Source organism: Sorghum bicolor, chromosome 9, assembly GCF_000003195.3.
Source record: "Sorghum bicolor cultivar BTx623 chromosome 9, Sorghum_bicolor_NCBIv3, whole genome shotgun sequence".
Lineage (NCBI taxonomy): Eukaryota > Viridiplantae > Streptophyta > Magnoliopsida > Poales > Poaceae > Sorghum > Sorghum bicolor.
In genome coordinates this window covers 58307962-58331332 of record NC_012878.2, presented here as the reverse complement: position 1 = coordinate 58331332, position 23371 = coordinate 58307962, and the positions used below count along the sequence as shown (strand labels likewise).

General features: G+C 47.1%; 3 protein-coding genes across 3 annotated transcripts; 1 reads left to right on the top strand and 2 right to left on the bottom strand.

Moving 5' to 3' along the window:
- On the bottom strand, positions 13467 to 14947 carry LOC8084041. The gene has a single exon (XM_002440291.2). It carries the CDS (start codon positions 14492 to 14494, stop codon positions 13736 to 13738), a length of 759 nt encoding a protein of 252 aa, XP_002440336.2. The 5' UTR covers positions 14495 to 14947; the 3' UTR covers positions 13467 to 13735.
- Positions 15421 to 16367, top strand: LOC8064749 (late embryogenesis abundant protein Lea14-A). The gene has a single exon (XM_002441543.2). The coding sequence runs from the start codon at positions 15620 to 15622 to the stop codon at positions 16115 to 16117; it is 498 nt and encodes a 165-aa protein (XP_002441588.1). The 5' UTR covers positions 15421 to 15619; the 3' UTR covers positions 16118 to 16367.
- On the bottom strand, positions 20349 to 22317 carry LOC8064748 (WRKY transcription factor 22). Its single transcript, XM_002440290.2, has 3 exons — positions 21582 to 22317; positions 21333 to 21455; positions 20349 to 21202 (listed from the first exon to the last, which is right to left on the bottom strand). Exons 1-3 carry the CDS (start codon positions 22085 to 22087, stop codon positions 20737 to 20739), a joined length of 1095 nt encoding a protein of 364 aa, XP_002440335.2. The 5' UTR covers positions 22088 to 22317; the 3' UTR covers positions 20349 to 20736.

Here is a 23371-nt window from a genome sequence, read left to right as displayed (position 1 = left end):
TGCATCGAGGAGAGAAATGTCATGTCCATTCATCCATGGAATCGATCAGGAGTTTTACTCTGTTAGTATTAGTTAACGAGGCTCTCATCTCTCATGGTTTTTTTTCTTTTCTTTTCTTTTCTGCAAAGCTCGGCTTTGAGCCGTAGGTGAAAACACCGACGACCGGAAAAAGGCGAGGAGGAAGGAAAGCTCGGGGGGCCGGCGTCGTTGGCGCGGGCGCCATGATCATGATGGCGGCGAGAGCAAAAGGCGCCGCGCGCGTAGTACCGCTACGTACGGCCGGCGCCGCGGGTGGGACTGGGACGAGGAGGGAGGACGGGAGAAGACAAGGATCTGTGCGTGATTCTGATGGGCCTCGGGAACCACGCCCACCCCGGCCCATGCCGTTTTACCTTTCCCCTTGTTTATCATCATCACCAATCGTCTCACACACTGTCACGGCTGGATCACCTACGACTAGTTACTAGTATTAGGGTATATATAGTGCTTCTGACTAAAGATATTTCTATGTTCATTAATTTCAAAATTAAGGTAAAGGCTCTGGTCGCTCACTGTGCTGAAAAGTCGTCTGTTTACTAATTTATTATGAAAAAAATATTGCTAAATGATTGATTGATAGATACGATAGATAAGCTAAAGCGCCGAGGCTCAAAAAATGGAGGGAGGCAATAGCTTTGTAGATCGATAACCATCTATTGAAAATACAGTTTCTATGTAGTACATTATATGACACTGCTTTAGTAATTATTAAATTATTATTAGATCTATTTGTTAGGGTGATTAAGTTCTACTAGTGGATAAAGTTTAGTGAGGGGGAGGTGGCCCAGATGCAGCGGCAGCCATCGGTCTTCCACTGCTCCGTGACTTGCTGCTCCTCTTCGGTCGCGCCAACGCCCAACGGGGCCGCCTGCCGTGTCTCTCTCCGTCGCTGGTGCTTTTGCAGGGTGCGTGCAGTGCCCAAAGCTTTGACGGCGCAGGGAAAGAAAGAGATGCACGAAAGCTTTTGCATGCTCCTCCTCCGGGCAGTCAGAAACCTTTGGCACTCTCCTCGGCGACGCTTTGCTTTGCTCGCAGTCTTGCTGCATGCTTTGCCCATCTTTCCTAGCCTTGCCCTGTTCCTGTTGCCCTTGCATGCCCGGCCTAATCTACTAACCCTGCCGGAAAGCGGAAAGCTAAGCGAAAGGCGCGTTCCTGCCTGCTCCGGCCGGCCTCCGGCGCCCGCCTCGCCGCCAGCACGCAGCACGCAGCAGCGCTGTCAAACATACTGTAAAAGATTTCACCAGGACCGATGCGATTACAGCGCAGTGACTGTACTTCGAGTGCGATTGCAATTGCAATTGCAATGGAGTACAGTAGATCTCTGCTTCTACTAGCAGTATATAGTGGCCACTGGTCATTTGGCCATGGTAAGCTGGGAGCGATCATTGCGTCTGCATGATGGGCGAGTAGAATGCGCTTCAGTTGGGTTTGGTCTTTGAGAGTCTTTCTCCCCTCTTACCGATGACAAAACTGCGTTCCCCTGGCAGGAGCTCGCGAGTGCAATCATGGCTGAAACTGCAGGGTGCTGCCCGGGGAGGCATTCAGTCTCCTACTCTGAAAAGCAGAGCAGTGGTACTTCAGTTAATTATCAGGAGGGTTGGCCGCCGCCGGTAGATTAGCAGCCGTATTTGACTGCATGTGCCCAGTAAACGAACACCTGGATTATTCCGCGATGTGAAGTTATGCTGCTGCAGACAAATTGTTCTTACTGAGACATCTATGGGTGTTTATGGATTGATAATCCGTGGTACTCCTACGCCAGTAGGTGTGATCACCGGGGACAGCTCCTCACTGAAATTCTGTTTTCGGCAATCCCGTAGATGGTAGCAGGCTGCTGGCAGCGGCAGCAAGACCGCAAATCCAAGCGTTTCGAGGCAGATGCCTCGCTGCTGAATCGTCCAGGCGGCAGAGCGAGTGGACTGAAGTGAACTTGCACCGTTGATTCTTGGCAGCGGCCGGAGGACACGGCAGCTGCCGTGTCCTCAAATAGCATGCTTGCAGAAGCACGATCGAGCAGCCTCCTTGGGTACGCCTCGCCGTGTTTACACGCATGTTTTTTTAGCTTAAGATACTTAATTAGATAGAATAAACGTAAGGAACTAAGGATCCTTGGGGATCATCGGAGTTGCATTGGGGGGTTTTAATTAGTTTGGGGGCTTGAAGGTCGAGATGCAATGCATGCAAGCAAGCATGGACACCAGAGAAGAGAACGCTCCCTGATGCTCTGCTGCAATATGCATGCACGTCGACAGAGCTGGCGAGCACGAGGTGATTAGAGGATCTAATCTCCCCGGAGCCGAGAGATTGTCCTGAGCTGAGTCGTTGTTCCAGTGCATGAATCTGTGACCTGAAATTTTTGTAATTTGGCCCTTTTTCGAAAATTTTTTTGCAATTAGACCCCTGGCGAAACAATTTTCAAAAATAGACCGTTTTTCGGCGTCATGTAACAGTACGCCGAGGTTCCGCGTCTCAGCGTCGTGTCCTATAACGCCTAGATAGTGCCACGTCATCGACGACCCTAGTCGTCGAAAACACGTGGCAGAACGTCGGCGCTAAATTACCTAACGCCGAGCCGCAGACCTCGGCGTTAAGTCACGTAGCGCCGAGGTCTGCTGTTGTACACGGCGAGGCCCAGTTAGCTTGGCGTCCCACAAACCTCGGCGTTTTACCCTTTATCGCCGAGCCTCATATTCGGCGTCAGACGACTCGACGCCGAGCTCTAATTACCAGCCCGAGCCAAGGGCCCTTCTTCTTCCTCTCTTCATTCTTTCTTTGTGCTCATCCCCTTTTCTCTCTTCCTCTCTCTTCCCACGAACCCTAAATTCTAAAACCGGATATAGAGGTGTCGGATCGAGGCTCATAACGGTTTCCTAAGGTACTACTCCTTCCCCTCATCCCTTTTATCCATTGGGATCTTGTTTTAGTGGTGGATCTTTTATGGAATATGTCATTAATGGTTTGCTTCATGTCATTTGTGAAATGCCTTTTATCCAATGAGTATTTGACTCAAATGCATGTTTAGTATGGTATAGTACGTACGATTCATGTCCTCATTTAGTGTTGTATGTTGTGGACTATGGTTTAGGGTTTGCTACTCTTTAGTGCATTGGGCCACTTTGTTAACTTTTTAGTAAGTACGATTCATGTCCTCACTTAGTGTTGTATGTCTTGGTGCTAGTAACTGTGGCATTAGTTATAGTAACACTTGTTTATGTAGATGATGAACCTGTATCGAGTAGAGTATTGGAAAAAACGCGGTCGACCGAGGGAGCTATATGCGGACGCCTCTTGTGTGGATGCCCCGGTACCTCCGGACCTTCCAGTTCCAAATTGTGATTGTCAAAAGCCGGCAGAAGTGATGCAATCTAGGCATCCTGACACCGCTGCACGGTGTTTCTACACATGTGGCCAATTCAATGTAAGTTTATGAAATTGTGTTTGAATTTTCAAAATGTAGGTTATGGTTGCACCAACGCTTTGCATGATTTATTTGTTTGTTTTTCTAGGACCATGAGAAGTGCTTCTTCTTCCAGTGGATCGACGACCCCGACAAGTTTGACCCACGGTTCTTGCTTTTTGCGGGTATTTGCCACGGGAAGTTTCCACGTGATCGCTTCAAACGTTGGGTGCCGCCACCACCAGACCCCCCACCGATGACTTGTGAGGAGAAGGAAGTAGCTACGGCAAGACGCCTTGATGACCCTCCTAAGTGCTTTTGTGGTGACAGAGCTATGGTAGAGCAGACGCGCGGTCTTGAGTTTGTGTGTCCCAACAAGCATCCAGTAAGTCACTTTTCCTAGTATACCACTTTTGATTTGTTACAAGTAATTTATATAGTATGCTCGAAGTCCATTGATTTTCAATTGTGGTAGGATTATTCTATGGAAAAGTGTTGTTTTAGAGAGTGGCTATATGGTCCGAAGTCTCATTGGCCGGAGGAAAAGAAGAAAAAGAAGGACAGGATTATTACCCCAGCGCCTCCGGTTAAGTGCAAGTGTGGTGTTGAGGCTAGCTACGGCCTAGTTCCTTCCGAACTAGGAGTTGGCTATTTTTGTGGTCATATGGTAGACTACGATGAGGTGAGCTCTTGTTGTTTTTTCAATAGCGTTAGAACAACAATATGTGTTCTTACTAATTATCATTTTTTATTCAACATTAGAGTACTAGGAAATGTGACTGGGAGTATTGGCATGGGAAAAGAGACTTCTACCAAACCTGCGAGCAAAAGAAAGCACTAGGCATTAAGCTTCGTTGCGGGAACCAGCTGTTGGACAACTATGTGAAGTACTATAAAGAGGACGCACGTCGTGAAGCAAGAGAGGGCCGTCACAACAGCCCCGCAAAAGTAATGTGGGAGAAATGGAGGCTCAAAGGTATCAGGCAAAAAGAAGAGGAGAACTCTTGGAGAGCTGTACTTCAAGAGTATGACAAAATAAAGGGTTTAGAGAAAAGATTGTGCGCTAGTAAGTAATAATAATTTTAATGTCTATTTGATGTCTTTTGATTTTCTAACAATTGCAATTTCATTGTTAAAGAGATTGGATGCACCGGAGATTGGGCTGCTGATGTGGCTCGTTCAAGGTATTTGGAGAAGATAGCTATGGACAAGATGAAGGAGAAAGAGGCCGACAACAACATGGATGAGGAAGACAACTCAAGACTGGACGCTCTCGCCGAACTAGTGCTTGAGCATGATGCTTCTAAGATGGCTCAACAAGAGCATAATGTACATGTGCACAACGCAGGCGAAACCAGGCGCGCTACGGACTTTGTTTTGCAGGTGGAGGAGGACGAGGAGGAGGAATGGTATACACAAGCCGTGGATGAGGCGGAGGCTGCTTACTATAGCCAAAAGAAGGTGGTGGTAGAGGAGGAGGAGGACGAGCAATGGTTAACACAAGCCATGGATGAAATTGAGGCTGCTTACTACAGGCAAAAGGCGGAAAAGGAAAAAGGAGTGGTGGTGGAGGATTGCGAGTCCGACGACGACGATTTGCTACCTGGCTACGTTTCTGGTTAGAGGTCCATAGTATTTGAGCATGTAATGGATTCCTTATATGCGTGTACGAACTAGTGGTACATGTCTATGTGTCTATGTATGATGAGAACTTATGTGCGACGCCATGGATTGTTTCTCCCACGAGTATTCGCTTGTATGTTTAATTTGTTGGTACTAAAACTCTCGTGGTTGTCCAATAAATTGCCAAGCAACTCACGAAGCTAACTCACAAAGCTAACTGTTGCCAAGCTCGGCGTCAAGACCTAGCACGCCGAGGTTGGCTACCTCGGCGTGGCGAGCCCCACCAACGCAGGGAGGCTCAATTTTTGGTGCTAGCTCGGCGTCAAGCTATAGCACGCCGAGGTTGGCTACCTCGGCGTGGCGAGCACCTCCAACTCAGAGAGGTGCAGGTTTGGCACCTACCTCGGCGTCAATTGAAAAAACGCCGAGGTATTTGGCTCAGAATTTTATTTATTTACGCCTAAGATTTGAGCCATTGCCAAAATAATACAAATTGTTAATACAAATCCATAATCATATAGTAATACAAATACATAACTATATAGTAATACAACTACATTCTCGGAAAAATAATACAAATCGACAATCAAATAGGCACATACGTAAATACATAATAATCCAAACAGAGTCCATACATCAGCTATAGCATTAGTTCTTTCATAGTCCATACTTGAGTACATATTAAAGTAGCTCATACATAGCATAGTCGTTCACACATAGTCCATACATGAGTTTCCACATAGTTCATTTGACATTGTTAAATGGCGTTGACACATAGAGTTTGCACATAGTTCTTTTAACATTGTATTGCCATCCACAAAGTCGTTGAAGACAAAAGAAGGCGCTCATCCATATTGTGACCTGTGAATAAGATATAGGGGGCACCTTAGGAACACACAAATATGGGACAACTTAGGAACATATAGGATGAAAGGTTTCGGTTTTTACCCTAACGTGGACGCCGACCACCACGCCTATCCCTTGGCAGCGCATGGGAACCGGGAGTGTACCTCTCGATAGCTCGGGTCGCCCTTTGTGGACGTCTAGAGGTAGAGGCACCCTGCGTTCCTGGGGGAGCATCAGCCAGCTGTGACATGCCAATCTCTTCTTGATCATCACCCCCGTACCCCTCGCCTTGTCCTTGTTCCTCTTCAACTTGTGTAGAAGTCCGAGCTCCATGCGTGCTAGACGGGCCAGCTCCTTCACAGCCGCCTGCTCCACCAAGCTGTTGTGGCTCCACTACGCCGGTGGGATGTCGACAACCAAGGCGGGCGGCTACCTTGCGCAGGCGATGCATTGCACGCTGCATGGAAAACATATTATAATTGGTTAACAAATATATAGGGGCCAACAATTTTGAAGAGCTTGTGATGGATTACCTGTAGGGCTGCTCGTAATTCGGTAGCTTCATCTGGAGCACCCTGAGGGATCATCAATGCCCTTCCTTGTTCAGCGACTGTCCTCAGGATTTCGGTACCCTGCTCACAAATACTATGAGTATAAATCCTTTGACAATAGGCAGTTATCAATAAAATACAAATCAATTGTGGACATTTCCTTCTATTATGACCCGGCTTGTGGCACTTAGAGCAACGAGATTTTTGGGTGTCTTCTACAAAATGAGTGCCAACCTTGCTACTAGTGGACCGACCTTTGGTAGCTCGGTCCATGTCCATCTTAAACCGCTTCCGTCTCCTCGGGCCTCTACTCTTCCATAGTAACCCTAAATCAGCCACGTACTTGGGTCCATCATAAGTGGGCCATTGGCTCTCGTCTAGAAATGGCTCAAATTGAGGGTGTCATGTACTTCTTAGATTTGTCAATGAGAACTCCACGGCCATACGGGGAGGAATCTCAGCGTCGACACGCCTAAGACGACAAGCTGTGATCATATGAGAGCAAGGCCTGTGGTATATTCTTGGTTTCCCACAGGTGCATCTATTTTCATTGATTATGACCTTATGTTTTCGAGCGCCTCGATCCTCTCCACCAATGTTGGTTCCTCCTCCCTCAAGAATCTCATAGCCATGTCTTATTGGATCAAAACATGAACCCTTCTGTCGCTTTGATTTTCTCTTAGAGAAAGCTAGTTGCTCGGTGGCTAGAAGTGGCCAAGTTTTCCCTTGCAACCATAGGGATCTAGCATGTTTCTTCCGCGCAACGAACCAAGAGTTGAGCTTGTAGAAAGTGAATGAGGCAATAGCGGTAACAGGCAGCCCACGACAACCTCTAAGAAGACTATTAAACATCTCTGCCATGTTACTTGTCATGAAACCCCATCTCGAACCACATGTGTCGTATGCTAAGGTCCATTTCTCCTTTGAAGGCATCAAGTCACTCAAAAACTGTCTACCATCATCATTTGTAGCTAACTTAAGAGCTTCTAGCTTCTCATTGAATAGCTTAACCTCTTGCTGCCTACAAACCTCCTCGAATAACTTGAAGTTGTCTTTTGTGTGGTCACGTCGTATAAGATTCTGAGCAAGGTGTCTTGTACACCAACGATGATGTATTTGCCCATAACCAGGGATCACCTCCTCTACAGCATTCAGAATCCCAGCATGTCTGTCGGATATCACACAAACATCACGTCCAGGGCCGATTACAACTTGTCTAACGAGTCTAAGGAACCAGCACCAACTATCGGTGTCCTCCTTCCGAACAATGGCAAAGGCTAACGGCACAAGCTGGTCTTCGACATCTGTCCCAATACATATAAGCATTGTGCCCTCGAACTTCCCTCTAAAAAATGTGCCATCAATTGATACAACGGGCCTACAATGCTTGAATGCTTCAATGCTCTGACCGAAAACCCAGAAAGCCCTACCAAACACCTCCCGGCCGTTCCTTGATTCACCGACCTTAGGCACGTACTCAAAGTGCGTCCTGGGATTTGCCGCTTTCATTGCGTTCAACATTACCGGTAGGCGCTCATACGCTTCTTCCCAATTACCAAATATTATTTCCAATGCACGCTGCTTTGCTCTCCATGCTTTTCCATACTTCACGTAGTAGTTGTATAGTTGGAAGATTGTCTCAACCAACGCGGACACCGTTATGGTTGGCATATGCTTCACAATAGGGCACAATTGCCTTGCAATGAACCTAGAGTTGAGCTGCAAATGAGTGTCTTTTGCGTCAGCACTAGCACAAGTATGTGGTTGATTAACTGAGGTAATCTTCCATTTGCCTGCCCTTGTTTTCCTAGCACATACTCTCCATTGACACAATTGTTCCTCACAAGCCACGGTGTACCTCTTCTCCTTATATGAATTGATCACCCGAAATGGACGGTGGTGGAGAATTGAGTACTCTTGTAACCATGATTTCAACTCATCCATTGTGGCAAACAATAAACCCTTGCGTATGATGGGACAAACACTAACATCAGGGATGCTGCTCTCGTTTAGCCCACCATCAGCAAAAGCCCTATGACCATGGCTAAGGTCCTCGAAATCACCAATTGAAGGCTCTCTATCAGGCAAGACCCTCCTCAAAATCTCTATTTCCCTTTCAGTGAGACGACGAACGGGGCGATCGTCATCGGAGTCAACATCCGCCACATCCTCAAATATCTCATCATCTCCATCTACTTCGATATCTAATCGATTGGTGGCCCGAGCATCGCCAAATTCTTCTTCACCACTAAGATCATCCTCGTCACTAAGGTCATCATCAATGGAATCATCACCACTAGCGTCATGTAAACCCTTTTCTGAGTCACCTATTACATATGAGTCATCATTGTCCTCATTGTCAGTGTTGCCCTGGACATCTCTATGCTCCATTGTATTGCCTTCAGCATATCTATCGTCCTCAGCCCATCCAACACCATGCTCGGGAAAACCTAGCCCTTCAGCACCACCATATTCATCATGCTCCTGTGATACTACCACTTGGCTATCACCATACCATGGTTGTGTGACAATTATTTCTTCTTCCAAAGAAGGACCGACATCTACGCGAGCGGGGGACGGTCGGTATTCTACTCTTACAGATGACTCCTTGCTAACAACTAAATCCAAAGAACGGACTTCAGAGGCCAAAACAACCGCCTTGTAATGAGTCCATTCTAAGTCACTTGATATTGGCAACAAACGCTTGATACGTGGACCATTTGCCGACCCAACATCTATCACGCCTTGAATCTGAACAAAATCCACATCATTCCAACCTAACTTTAATTTCACTTCCTCTAACAATTGGGCCAATGTGGGCGATTCACCAAAAATCAACAATTGCTCACTCATTTTCTCAAATTTGACACTATCATCTCTTGTCCTAACAACACGGCCTCCATGATGCAACCTCACTAATTTATCCATCTACAACCATCACACATCGAAATATTATCATATATATATATATATCATCATATAAATATCTACTTCATTAAAAACAAATAACAATAACTAAGAAACCCTAACACAATGATAAAAGCAATACCTATTAAGGTTTGAACATAACAACATACTAATTAACGTTCTCCACAACACCAAAGCATGTACATTTCAATCAAACTCATACAAACCCTAACACAATGACCAAATGAACAACCACCACCTTCATCCTAGGATTTCCAACAAAAACAACCAATGCAGCAAAATCTACACGGATAGAATGGAAGAGGGGAAGGAGTATTACCTCGGGACCAACTTGAAGGGACTGATTTGGGCCCCTAGCCACTCCCTAATGGCTAGGGTTTGAGGGTGCGGCGGGGTAAGGAGAGAGAGAGGTGGGAAGAGGAAAGACTGAATGGAGGGAGGAGGAAGAAGGCCGCACGCGGCTCTGTATGGCCCAGACCTCGGCGTCAGACGACTCAACGCCGAGGTCAGTGGCTCGGCGCTAAATGGCCGCACGCCGAGCTGTTTGGGCCGCGAGGCCAAAATGGGCCGTCCACCCCGCGCCCCCGACCTCGGCGTGCCAAGAGCTAACGCCGACATCCGCGGCTCGGCGTTAATTGAGATGACGCTGAGGTCCCATCCCCGGGTTTTATACGACCAAGGTTGGTGATGACGTGGCATAACCTAGGCGTCAACTGACACAACGCCGAGACGCGAATCCTCGGCGTACGGTCACATAACGCCGAAAAACGGTCTATTTTTAAAAATTGTTTCGCCAGAGGTCTTTTTGCAAAAAATATTTCAAAAAAAGGCCAAATTGCAAAAATTTCACAATCTGTGACATGCAACGTAAATTACTCGCTCCGGATCATGGGATGCCATTTTCACTGCATCGTCATCGACCATGCATGCCTCTCCTCATTCGAAAGTCAGCATCCATGCATGCATGCATTAGCGTAGCCATCGGATTGCATGACCAGTATGTAATATTTCTTCCGGTTTCGTGTGCCTTTGCCCTAGGCAAAAAAACTCGTTCTTTTTCCAAGGCTTTTGCTTTCCCAAAAGCAGCCGTCAGCCGAGGTGTTGGTTTTTTTTTTGCATGAGTCCATCCTTTATTTATCCATGACAAAAGGCAGCATGCACTGCATTGCCCATGCTTCTTTTTCATTCATCTGGGAACGTGCTACAGTGGTTCTACCTTTGTGTGCTGGGTATTAGGAGGACGTGGTCAGGGTCAACTGCTCGTCTGCTCAGCTTACACACTTGCACACTGCTGCATGCACTCTCGCACCTTTTTTTTTTCTTTTTACGCTATTCTCAGCAGTGACCCCTACGATCTCCATCATTCCGTCACGTATGTACTGTCGTGTGCGTGCATGAATCATGCTGGGACGATCGGTTCCATTTTCAGCCAATTATCTGGCCATCCGGATCAGGTCCTGTGGATACGTTTGTCTTCTGCAAAGGCCAGGAACTCTGAACCCTTGTTCCGAAGTACCGTCTCTATTCAGTTTCGTCAGAAAACGCACGCAACGCAATGGTGTGTTCGTTGCTGCTAGCTTCCGGCGACTCCTTTTTAGGGCCAAACTGATCCTGCTGCGTTACGTACATTGCTCCATTCGTCGGAAGCAGCACCCAGGACTCTTTGGATTCTGGAGACAGGTTTGTTCAAGATACTGAAAGATTGCCAGTCGTACGTTCCAAAATCAAATGTCAGGGTCAACTGCTCAACTTGAACGCACTGTTGCGCGCATACGCTTGTGTGTTTGGCTGATAAAATATGACAAAAAGTATTGTTCGTTGATTTGTTGTGAGATATACTGTTGAATGGCTGATAGATTCGGCTGATAAGCTCAAGCGAACACGTGTGTATGTACATGTAACGATCTGACTCCTACGATCTCCACCATTTCGTCATGTAACGTCCTGTATGTACATGTACGTACTCTGGTGCGTATGTACATGAACCATGCCGGGATGGCGCGCGGGATCGATTTCATTTCACCCAATTATTTGGGCATCCGGATCAGATTACGTGGATACGCTTGTCTGCTGCAACTGCAAAGGCCAAAGGGATCGGGGGGCCTGCTGCTTATTATGCCAGGGACTCTGAACCTTGCTCGGCGCTGCAGCAGCCAAGTATCAGTTTCGTCAGACAACGCAATGCGGAGGCAGCCAAGCCATGTGAAACAGGCGTTGTAGGCGTCGGCTTCACTAGTGGAAGCGTTTGCATGACCATCAGCGAGAGCCGATAACAACAACAAGGCACACTTTTTAGCCATGAAACATTGTTTTTTTTTTCTCTTGCAATATATCAGTATCACCATCAGCAGCAGTCTTTTTTCAGCCAGCCAAGCTGGTTTTTTAGGCCCAAACTAATGCATGGCACTGTACCTGCTGTTGTGTTACATGACTCAGTTCGTCGGGAGCAGCACCCGGGACTCTTTAAATTCTGGAAACTGGTTTATTTGAAACTACAAGAGAAAAGACTAGTACTAAAACAACTGCTTGAAATGGTGTTGTTTCAAGTTGCAAAAATGTGCCAATTCTCAACGTACACCTGAATGAAATTGCCTGTCTATCGTTCCAAAACGTCACGACTTTTTCCTCAAAAAAATAAAAAGTCACGACGTGAGAAAAGACTAGTACTAAAACAACTGCTTGAAATGGTGTTGTTTCAAGTTGCAAAAATGTGCAAATTCTCAACGTACACCTGAATGTTTACAGAGTGCAACATGTGAGAGAAAACTGCTATTTAGGAAGAACTTTGTGATGCTCACGCATAGAGCAAAGAAGAAGATGTTTCCTCTAATTGAACAATCTTATGGTCCTTTTATTTTCTTATTGTCTCATTTTACATTTCTTGAACTGTGTTTTTGTACTCATGTGAGGGGGCAGCTTCTAATGATCCCTAAAAATAACATGTGAGGTCAACATAGCTAGCACGTGCACTCAAATCACCAAATAAGACACGTGCCTTCACATGTTATTCAAATCCACCAAACAGCTTTTTCCTAGTTTTTGGGCCAAATGGGCCTGTTGAGACAACAGAATAAGTGTTGGGTGTAGATGGGCCTGTTGAGACAACAGAAGTTTTTAGACTAGAAGATAGAGGTCCTGTGGCTCTCAACCTCAGAGAAAAATAAGCAGCTACTATCTTCAACCTTCCTTCTCTTGGCCAGATCATCTCTAGTCAAAATAATTATTTTCGTTATATCTGTAACCAAAGACATATATTCATACCAAGGTGTTTTATACATCGCACATATTTGTTTAATACCAAGGGTTTCATATATCGTTGTCAACAATTTTTTTAGATCATAGATAAATCCGTCTTTAGACCAATCTAAGAATTATTATAACATTTATGATAACAACTAAGTACCATTGGATTCTTCATTAATTATATTTTCATAGTATACTTATTTGATGTTATAAATCTTTGTAATCTTTTCTATAATTTTGGTTAAATTTAAGATGCTTTGATTTTGTAAGATTCTTAAAAATGATTTATAATTTAGAATAGAGGGAGTAGTTATTTATTGTGAGCCAAATAGTGCAGCACGCACATACAAACCCTACCAACAACAAAACATTGTTTTCGTCCTCCCCGCTTTGACCAAGTTTCAAACAAGTGTTCGATATTGGTCTTGTGGGGAAACCCTGCCATAGGAATTTGACATAATAACAATAAAAATAGTTATTGATAGTTTCATGTTTGCTGAAAGAAGCAATAAAAATATTACCATTCCACCACATATTTGCTTAGTTATCCATATCTTGTTCGTTTGAGTTTATCAGCCGAATCTGTCAACCATTCAGCAGTTTTTTTTCTCTCACAATAAATCAATCAACAGTACTTATCAGTCAAATGAACAAGGCGTGAAAAATCTTACTTTTTAGTGGCACGTGTTTGTACGTTCGTTTGGGCTTATCAACCGAATTTGGCAGCCATTCAGCAGTGTTTTTCTCTCGAAATAAATTAGCCAGCAGTACTTTCTGCCATAACTTATCAGACAAACAAAAATTGAACATTGATTAACAGACAACTCTTCACTTGTATGTATGGCCCCGCCAAAAGAAGCTGTCAACAAAAGTTAGATTAGAATAATATAAACAACTGTACAAGACGAACACAGTAGATTTGGAGTATTATGGTAAACGAAGCAAGCCGGAATTTACTGACAGGGAGGGAGTACTCGGCGGTTATATCTTAGCCGCCATCGTAACTAACTCCGCCGGTCACCGCCGGCGGTAAAGAGAAAGGGCAAAAACTACACCGGCCGGCTCACCCACAGACTAGACCACAAAGCCAAACGACGAGTAGACGACGTCAGCGTCCGAAGTCGGCGACGCACGCGGGGCTGCCGGCGACGGCGACGGCCGCGGCCGAGACGCGGAGCGCGACGCGGCAGCGCATGGCGACCCTTACGGTGCGGCGGCCGTAGAGTCCGCCGAGCAGGCTGACCCTGCCGTCGACGGCGGTGCGGGTGTCGAGGCGCACCTCGCCGCCGCCGAACAGCACCTGGGCCACCACGGCGGGCGCGACCCTGTCGACGAGCACGTCGACTTCGGCGCCCACCCGGCTGGCGCCGCGCGCGGGGACCTCTCCGGGCGGCGCGCGCCCGACGCCAACGGGGCCCGGCTCCGCTGCTCCTTCCACGAAGATCTCCGTGGCGCTGGCGCCGAACCGCATCGACTCGTAGTTGGGGTTGTGGATCACGATGTCGCCGGACAGCGTGACGTTGATCCGCAGCGGCCGCGCCGGGTGCGCGGCGTCGAAGCGCACGCTGAAGCGCGTGACGGCCACGGACTCCATGGACAGCGTCGGGTCCCGCACCCTGAGCACGGTGAGCGACAGCGCCAGCACCGCCGCGGCCGTCAGCGCGCCGGCGACAGCCACGCCGCAGCACGCCCACCGCGCCCAGCGGCAGCCACGGCCGTGCGTCGGGGCATCGGCGCTGACGACGGCGTCGGCGGCTGCGGCTTTGGGTTTGCTGGCCTTGGCGCTGGCGGCGGCGTCAAAGACGACGAAAGGTGCGGCGGAGGCGGCTTTGGTGGGCTTGGTCGGCGGGTTGGCGGCGTCGGCCATGGGTGGTTGTGGTGCGCGTGGCGGGAGCAGCCGGCATTGGTTGTGGTGTTGCAGAGGCTGAGCGAGATCGAGTCGACGTCGGCCGGCGTTGGGAGGCTGGGAGGGTTAAGGCGGGCAGGTAGCTGTCATCCATGCTCGGTGGTTGGGGAGTTGGACGTCGCGCTCCGAGCACTGTTTTCATCGGTGGGGATTAAATTGGGTCAGCGAGCTTGGTTGCCTGGATGCGGCGACGGCTTCTCTGCTCGACGATGACGATGACGATGACGATGATTGCTCGAGGGCAGTCCATTCGTTTGGGTTTACACGAAGCCCACACGTGCAACTTGTATCATGGGCCCATTCTGAACCAGGCCTTCGTGGGCTTTTCTTTCATTGGTATATGGCCCGGTGTGGCTGTATGACGACATGCTCGTGATATGGGCCGCCAGTGGGTTTTTATCATGGCACGGCGGATACTGGCGCATCAGACGCGAAATGGGCCCGGGATATACATTGCCATTTTCAGTTGCATCTCATTGCTCCATAAGTCTAATTTTTTATCTCTCTCTCAAACACATAGGAGAGCAACGCGTCAAAAGTAAAAAGAGTACACTCACCAAAATATACCAATTTCACGACCGAGGTTAGTTTTTTTTTTTTACAGACGATAAACTTAATTAGTTTTGACTACACTTAAGAAACATAGTGTCTTGTATATTTGATTAGAATTAAAATCAGTTGACTTGCTGAAGAGTAAAATGTGTATAATTTTTGAGATATGCCGGGTCGTCGGCGCGGTGGCAGGCACCGCCGACATGGAGATGCGATCGGCACGGCAACGCTTCCTGCAGATAGAGATGCCTGGCGCACGATTCAGCACCGTCCGTTCCGAGGCATCCCGCCGCGTGGGCTTCCCGCGCCGAATCTTCTCTTCCGCTTCCTCCGGTCCTACTCGGACGATGCTCCGATTCCACGCGGCCACGCACGTGGTGCCCACGCACACGCCGCGGGATCGCCGTGTCCTCCTCTCCCCTTCCGCTTTCATATATACGCGGCCACCACACTTTCCCCATCCCTCCCAAGATCCATCCATCCATCAATCAGCAGCAGCAGCAGCAGCATCATCATCCAAGAAGAGGCGCAGCCATGGCGAGCGAGCACGCGGCGGCGGGTGAGGGGAAGCACGAGAAGCAGAGTCTGATGGACAAGGCGAAGGAGTTCGTCGCCGACAAGATCGCGCACATCCCGAAGCCGGAGGCGACGCTGGACGCGGTGACGTTCAAAGGTCTGAGCAGGGAGTGCATCACGCTGCACAGCAGCGTGAACGTGTCCAACCCCTACGACCACCGCCTCCCCATCTGCGAGGTGACCTACACGCTCCGGTGCGCCGGCAGGGAGGTGGCGTCGGGGACCATGCCGGACCCCGGGTGGATCGCCGCCAGCGGCACCACCTCGCTGGAGATCCCCGCCAAGGTGCCCTACGACTTCATCGTCTCCATCGTCCGCGACGTTGGTAGGGACTGGGACCTCGACTACGAGCTCCAGGTCGGGCTCACCGTCGACCTCCCCATCGTTGGCAACTTCACCATCCCGCTCTCCACCTCCGGCGAGTTCAAGCTACCCACTCTCAAGGACTTGTTCTGATCTGATAGCTTGCTTTCTGTTCTGTCGTCGCCTGAGCTGAGAGCCTGAGACGGATGAGTGACAGCGATCTGTACTGTACTCTGTGTTGTGCGTGATCTGAATGATCCCTACGACGAACGCACCATATCTTGTTGCAAATAAACGCAGGTCCTCTGTTCCATTCCATTGCTTTCCAGTTTGTTTCCCAATGAATGAATGCAAAAGGAAGATGGTTTGATTGCAAATAAAACAGCGAGAGGTCTGAATTTCATTTGGGTCTGTCAGTGGAACTGTTTTTTTTCTCGTGATGGTTATTGTGCATCGGTTCTTTATTAGGTAAGCATTTGATTCATTTCAAAGAAAGAGAACTGAAGTCGATCTGAGTGAGGGGGTAGAGAAGGAAAGTTTTGGAGGTGTGGGCTTGAGAGCTGTGACTTTGACAGAGCACCGGGCATCCACACCACCACTTGGGATGTGATTGTGATGTGCCTGCCACATTCGTCCACACATCTGCTCTCCTCTGAGCCGACCTACGGAACACGGTGTTTGAACACACCTTAAAATTTCGCGACACCGTAGCACTTTCGTTTGCTTGTGGTAATTATTATCCAACCATAGACTAACTAGGCTTAAAAGATTCGTCTCGTAAATTTCGACCAAACTGTGTAATTAATTTTTATTTTCGTCTATATTTAATACTCCATATATGCGTTTAAAGATTCGATGTGATGGAGAATCTTGAAATTTTTTGGGTTTTTGTGTGGAAGTAAACAAGGCCTTAGGCTTTGTTTAGTTGGAGTACAAAATTTTTTTTGGATGTCAGTCCTTGTTTAGATGTGAAATTTTTTTAGATTTCGTTACTGTAGCACTTTCGTTTTTTTAGCAAATATTGTCTAATTATAGACTAACTAGGGTCAAAAGATTCGTCTCGCGATTTACAGGCAAACTGTGTAATTAGTTTTAATTTTCGTCTATATTTAGTGCTTCATGCATGTGCTGCAAGATTCGATGTGACGAGAAATTTTAAAAACTTTTTGGATTTCGGTGGGAACTAAACAAGGTCTTACATGACTCATTTAGAAACACGAATTAACATGACTCATTTAGAAACACGAATTTATTAAGCCTAATTAATCCATCATTAGCACATGTAGGCTACTGTAGTATTTTAGGCTAATCATGGACTAACTAGGCTTAAAAGATTCATCTCGTGATTTCTAACTAAACTATGTAATTAGTTTATTTTTTGTCTATATTTGATACTCCACGCATGTGTATAAAGATTCGATGATGGGTGAAAATTTTTGGTGAAAACTAAACAAGACCTTAGCGAAAAGACCACCTTGGCCCCTAAAAATAAGGCGAAGTAAGTGACAAACAAAACTAGAATAACTAGTATAGTAGCCTTTATATATTATGGTCATGTTTCGCGGAGTTTCATTTTAAGAGAAGCATGTGGATTTTTTTTCTTTTAAAAAAACTGGATACCAGTTGCAAGCTTGCAATACAGGCATACAGCGCTAGAGGCCTGAATTTCACTGAGGTCTCTGTCGTTTTTTTTTTAGAAACAGATCTCTGTCAGTAGAGTAGTTTTGCTATTTTGAGGACGAATTCTTGGTGATGGTCGACTCGATCCATTCTTTCGCTCTAAACCGATCTGATCTGAGAGGCAAGTCGCAGAATCCTGAGTTGTGTGGGCTTGTGGCAGAAGCATCAGTATCCAAATGGGCCATAATGTGGACGAGGCCGCCATTGGTCCACACATCTGCTCCGATCTGCTAGGCTTTTTTTCTTTTTCGCCATTCTGCTGCACTGCTAGTTCGGTTTGAGGCGGAAGCCCAATTGGAGTATTTTCAACCAGGGTACCACACCTTCGTCCATTTCCGTCCTCAGCCCTCACAAAACGCAACAACAAAAAGCCTAGCAAATAGACAAAAGGCACGACCTTTAGGAATTTCATAGCAACGGTACAATAATTCAACAGGAATCAGTTTATTTTCATAGGAAAAAATACAAAAAAACAGGAAAAAAATTCACGACCCAAAGAGAGCATAAAACGGAAGAGTAATTTGATTGAACATGTCCAATGGTAGCACTTTTCTTTAGGGCAGTCCCAATGGTAATTAATGAGCAGTTTCTATCTCTATTAATTATATTGCCAACTCACTGTTTTGCTGATGTGGCAGTAGAATTAATGAAGAGAGAGAGTATAACCTGAAGAAATCGTTTCTACCCTGAGAAACCAGGTCTACACTCGCAACGAGGCCGACGGAAACGCTAAAAATACCACTGGGGAGAAATCATCGGTTTCTATCGGCATTGATGGGATCGAGTGCGCCTGCGGCGGCAGGCTGCTTCTCCTGCGAGCGCGTGGCTTCTCCCGCACCCGCACCTTCGTTTATCCTGTGTGTGCTCCACTCCCTTTTCCCTTTCACGTGATGGCTTTCTGCAGTGATGTGATGGCTTCAGTACAGAGGAGACCTGACATCTGGAGACCTGCGGCTTGGCTTCAGTTCACGTGATTTGTAGTGCATGCAACAGTTCTGGAAAGTGTGTTTGCGGGTTGATTCAGTACGATGATTTATCTGGAACATTATATATGTGTTTGCCATCGTGTTGATTTGCTGGCTGGCAGCTATTGAAAATCGATGACAATTTTTCATGGTTCTTTGCAATTGTATGTTGTCGACATATGTTAGTTGTAAAAATAGTTGCCACAGTTGATCTATCTGTTTTTGGTACTGCATTTAAGTTATCATTTATGTTAATGAAGTTGTAGAAATCATGGATTGGAAAGGAGCAGTTTCCTGGTGCGGCATCCTATGTCATAGAAACTATATAGTTTCTTCCATTGGGACTGCCCTTAGGCAGCTTAAATTGTGTCATCATTGAGCATACCTTCATTTCCGATAATGCCCGCATTTTTAACACTTTGCATTGGGCAAGGTAGACCTAGTGGGGATATGCCATAAGGTACATGTCTGTGTCTTCTTCTTGTTGTTCATCGGCGCTGAGTGATAAATATGAGGACACTTAAGGTTGTCAATTTTTGTGATGGTGTCTTCAAAGCAAATGTTGCTTTGTGTGACAATGTTGGAGAAAACAATAAATATATACTAGAAATATCACAAAATAAAAGAATAGCTTAACGATGAAGGAGAAGTAGATTATAATCATCATTGGCAAGAATAACTACCGGATACATTTTGCTTTCTAAAGAATTATCCACCTCTTTCGTTATGAAAACAGTCTACTATAACCTATGAATTTTTACCTAAACTACCTAGCTATGGCATTTTAAAATTAATAGAAACTAACTTCCTAAATATGGAATCTAGATACCCAACCTTTACTTAAAAAAGGAATCTAGATAACCCACCTCTTGTCTCCAAAGACATTTGATAGATTACCCACCTTTTGTATTTTTTGCGACATTTGATAAATTACCCACATTTTCCGTATATAAAATTAGCCTAATAAAGTGAACCCTAAACATGCATCCAAATTACTTATATCTGTCTTCATAAATAAAAGTACCCATACATATGTTTATAAATTATTATACAAAGTATGATGTGTGCCGAATATATAGAACATATCTCTGCTATGCATAAATGTAGGAAGCCATAAACGTAATTCAACTTCAAATGCCATTTTGAACACATAGCTTAAGCTATTATTTTAACTAACCACATGCCCAACACATGGAGGTGTTCCAAAAAAAACACATGAAGGCGCCATGTAAAAAATGACTATAAATAGTATATCACAGACAATGGATAAATGGGAGAGGGCGAAAATAACTAGCTCATGTAGGAGCATGAGTTCCTAATAATTATCCTTGAACTTCTAACAGGTACAATCACTAGCTTGTGTCGGAGTATTAGTTCTTTAATTTTTAAGGATCTGTAGGGGCCGAAACCCATGCAGTGACTTATTAAAGCAAAGAAAGACAGTCTTAAGGTTAGAAAACACTAGAGAGAGAGAGAGAGAGAAAGAAAAGAATGCGTAGGAGTTAGGGGTGCAAATGAGTGATAATTACGTGCACCTATTTCTCCAAAAAAAATTAAAAAATAGTATAAATATTTGAACTATAAAGAGGTCTGGAGGTGCATTACCCCTTTGCACCCCTAGTAGGAGTATTAGTTGGTGGTCTCATAGCTCTGATTGAGCAGTAGCCCAAACTTTTAAAATTACTTTACGAAGCAAAAGCAAAGTGTCCTCTTAGTTTGCAACAGGACACAGGGAGCATACATGTCGCCACATCCACGAACTTGGATATATAAACAATTCAAACATCATGGCCGTGTCGTGCGTGCTTGTGTAACAATAAATAAATCAATTTATTCTTCCATCAAGGACGAGAGAGAGATTGTTGACAAAAACACCATAACATCAGCAGAACTCGGTCAAATGTACACGGTCTGCATTTTCGTCTAATTGCGGCGCTGCACCTGCAAGGCGCAATGCATTCCGCTTACTACACGCCAACCTGTCTCCCAGGTCCCAGCTGAAGGAGATGTAGATTATCTACATCTACAGATAGAGCATAGAAGATATATGCAATCCATTTGCAGTAGTCAACAATGAATATATAGCTTAACGATGATCCATCAGTTGCCCGGGCGGCATGTCCCCAGCTACAGCGACAGCCGGCGTCCAAGAACGCCGCCGCCGTCGACGTCGAGAAACTGATCCAAGTCGTCATCGAACGGCCACAAGAAATCATCGAATGGGCAGTCGCCGTCGACGACGTCGTCCTCCAGCGCCATATGATCCACCAGCCACGCGTCGTTCTCTTCCACGGTCATGGTGGACGCGGCGTCGGCCCCGTCGTCGTCGAGCTTGTTATCGGCGGACGCCGCCGGCGCCCCGTCCGACGTCTCGTGGTCATGGTGTTCTTGGTGGTGATGGTGGTCACCATCGTCGGGGGACTCCGCCGCCGGCCTGTTCCGCGTGGTGCCGGCCAGTGCGTTGAGCATGGTGGGCACCGCGTGGCAGTGGTCGGCGATGTAGGTGACGACGAGCACCCCGGGTTTGGCCGGGCTGCGCTCCACCAGCTTCCTGGCCATGCAGCTCTTGAGGCTGCTGCACTTGTAGTATCCCCTGACGATGATATGGATGCACAAAAGTTGGATTAGAATTCCAGATGCATCATGCAACCTAGCTAGCTATCATATTTCTAGATGTTTATGCATGGACTGTACATGTGGAAACAAACAATACACGTATATACCGTGGATAGGGTGAGCCCTTGATAGGCTTCTGGCCGTACTTGCGCCATGCCCAGAGGTCCGAGGAGACGCCGCCGCCGGCCGCCGGCACCTCGCACACCACTTTCTTCACCTGCCTCTTCTTGCTGATACAAAGCATGCGTGTGCATGCATCAATATCATTCAGTTCGTCGATCATGCATGCAAACAAATCATGCTAATGAACCGCAAATGAAATGGAAGTCGACAAGTCGTATTCGTATGTATTGTACCTTCTCTTGGCCCTGGGAGTGCGAACCCCCGGCTTGCGGCCGGGCTGCCTCCTGGGCTGCCGGATCATCTGCTGCCCAGGCGCCCCACCAGACGTTGTCTCTCGAGACGACGATGGCGTGATGGAGAAGGGCATGCGCAGCAGCTCGTGGTCCACGAGGTCCAAGTAGTCGAGGTTGCGCCGCCACGCCGCCACCGGCTGCCCGAGGAATTCCTGTCCCGCCGCCGCCGTTGCCACCACACGGCCGCCGCCGCCGACGACGACGCTAGCATCATCAGCAGCTTCCCGTGAAGGTGCGTCGTACCCTCCCCTCGTCGCCGTCGGCGCCGCTCCGCTGTTGCACGCTGCTGCGGCTGCCGTTCCGCCGCCGCCGCAGCTCCGCACGAGCGCCTGCAGGTCCCAGTCGTTGGAGCAGTCCATGGCGATGGATCGTGCGTGTGTATGTGTGCCAAGGTGGGGGGAGACCGGGAGAGGGTTCATATATACGGAGACGGTTGACTTTGGCATGGCGTGTGTATGTCATCACAGTAGCATGTATTATTATATATATTATCGATAGATAGATAGATAGATATGGCGCGTGCAGACTGCAGTGGATGTGTAGTGCCGTGCCGTGCGGCGGGCGACGGAGCGACGAGCCGAGAGAGCGAGGTGTAAAGTCAAACGCAACGACGGCGGGCGCCGCGCGGGCGGCGGCGATGGATGCATGTGCTCTCGCTCGCGCCGTCGCTGCTGCGGGAGTGGTGGTGGTGGTGGGCACGAACGAAGATCGCCCGCCCGCGTTGGATAGATAGATAGATAGATAGATTGCCGAGGGCACTCGCCGTGGCTGATGGCGGCCGCCGGATCGATCGCGATCGCGTCAGGATCCCGCACGCAACCTCGCTAGCTCGCTCTGTGCAGGCCTAATCCACAGTACTGGTGTCACGTCTCACGTACGTGTCGCCCAGCCCAGCGCCGCAACAGGCGACACATCTCTTCTTCGATATATCCGTGCCTGCGTGCTGCACTGGGCTGGCACTCGAGCCGCTGTTCGTTCAGTTCCGTGTTGGGTTTTTTTTTTTTCGGTTGACTTTGCTGCGAATGTCAAATGGGCGAGAACACCTGGCAGGGCAGCTACAGCTAGTAGGTGGATGGACTGCAGAATAAACCTGGAATCATGCTTTCTCTATTTGGAGTTGTTTATTTACCCATTACATGCAAAGTGGAATTTGACATGGCAATAAGCACAGTTTAATCCACGTGCATCATTCATTGGCTAGCATAGCTCTTGGATCTGGCAGGCAGGCAGGCATCCATTTGTTGTTGATATGATTTGACTTTCCCAAATGTCAACCCGTCACTCATATTGGGTGGATGCATGGGTCGGAGAGGGAGAGATCCAGAGCCATAAGCTAAAGCAACACTTGCGCCATGCATCATGTCACACTCAGGTACAGTAGAGATCGCATTACCGGGAATCTTTGCTCTTTATAAGCACGCACGCAGGCAGGCCAGGGTCTGGTTTAGTTCATGAAAAGTTTTGAATAATACTACTATAGTCTTTTTGTTTTTATTTAGTAATTATTGTCTAATCATTGACTAACTAGACTTAAGATTTATCTTATAAATTACAGATGAATTATTATACAATTAGTTATATTCTTTTTATTAATGTTTTATACACATATGCCGTAAGATTTGAATATGAACTGTACAATTAGTTGTATTCTTTTTATAATTCGAAAACTTGATCATTTTGCAACAGCCCCGGCCGGGCAAGCATGTGTGAGACGCCACTCCAGCAGCGCC

Bases quoted from the DNA above. Each gene is read 5' to 3' on its own strand.
- LOC8064749 (XM_002441543.2), top strand. From the start codon at position 15,620: ATGGCGAGCGAGCACGCGGCGGCGGGTGAGGGGAAGCACGAGAAGCAG.
- LOC8064748 (XM_002440290.2), bottom strand. From the start codon at position 22,087: ATGCCAAAGTCAACCGTCTCCGTATATATGAACCCTCTCCCGGTCTCC. The intron at 21,456-21,581 runs GTACAATACATA...GCTTTGTATCAG, and splicing joins ACTCCCAGGGCCAAGAGAAG to CAAGAAGAGGCAGGTGAAGA. The intron at 21,203-21,332 runs GTATATACGTGT...TATCATCGTCAG, and splicing joins AAGGGCTCACCCTATCCACG to GGGATACTACAAGTGCAGCA.
- LOC8084041 (XM_002440291.2), bottom strand. From the start codon at position 14,494: ATGGCCGACGCCGCCAACCCGCCGACCAAGCCCACCAAAGCCGCCTCC.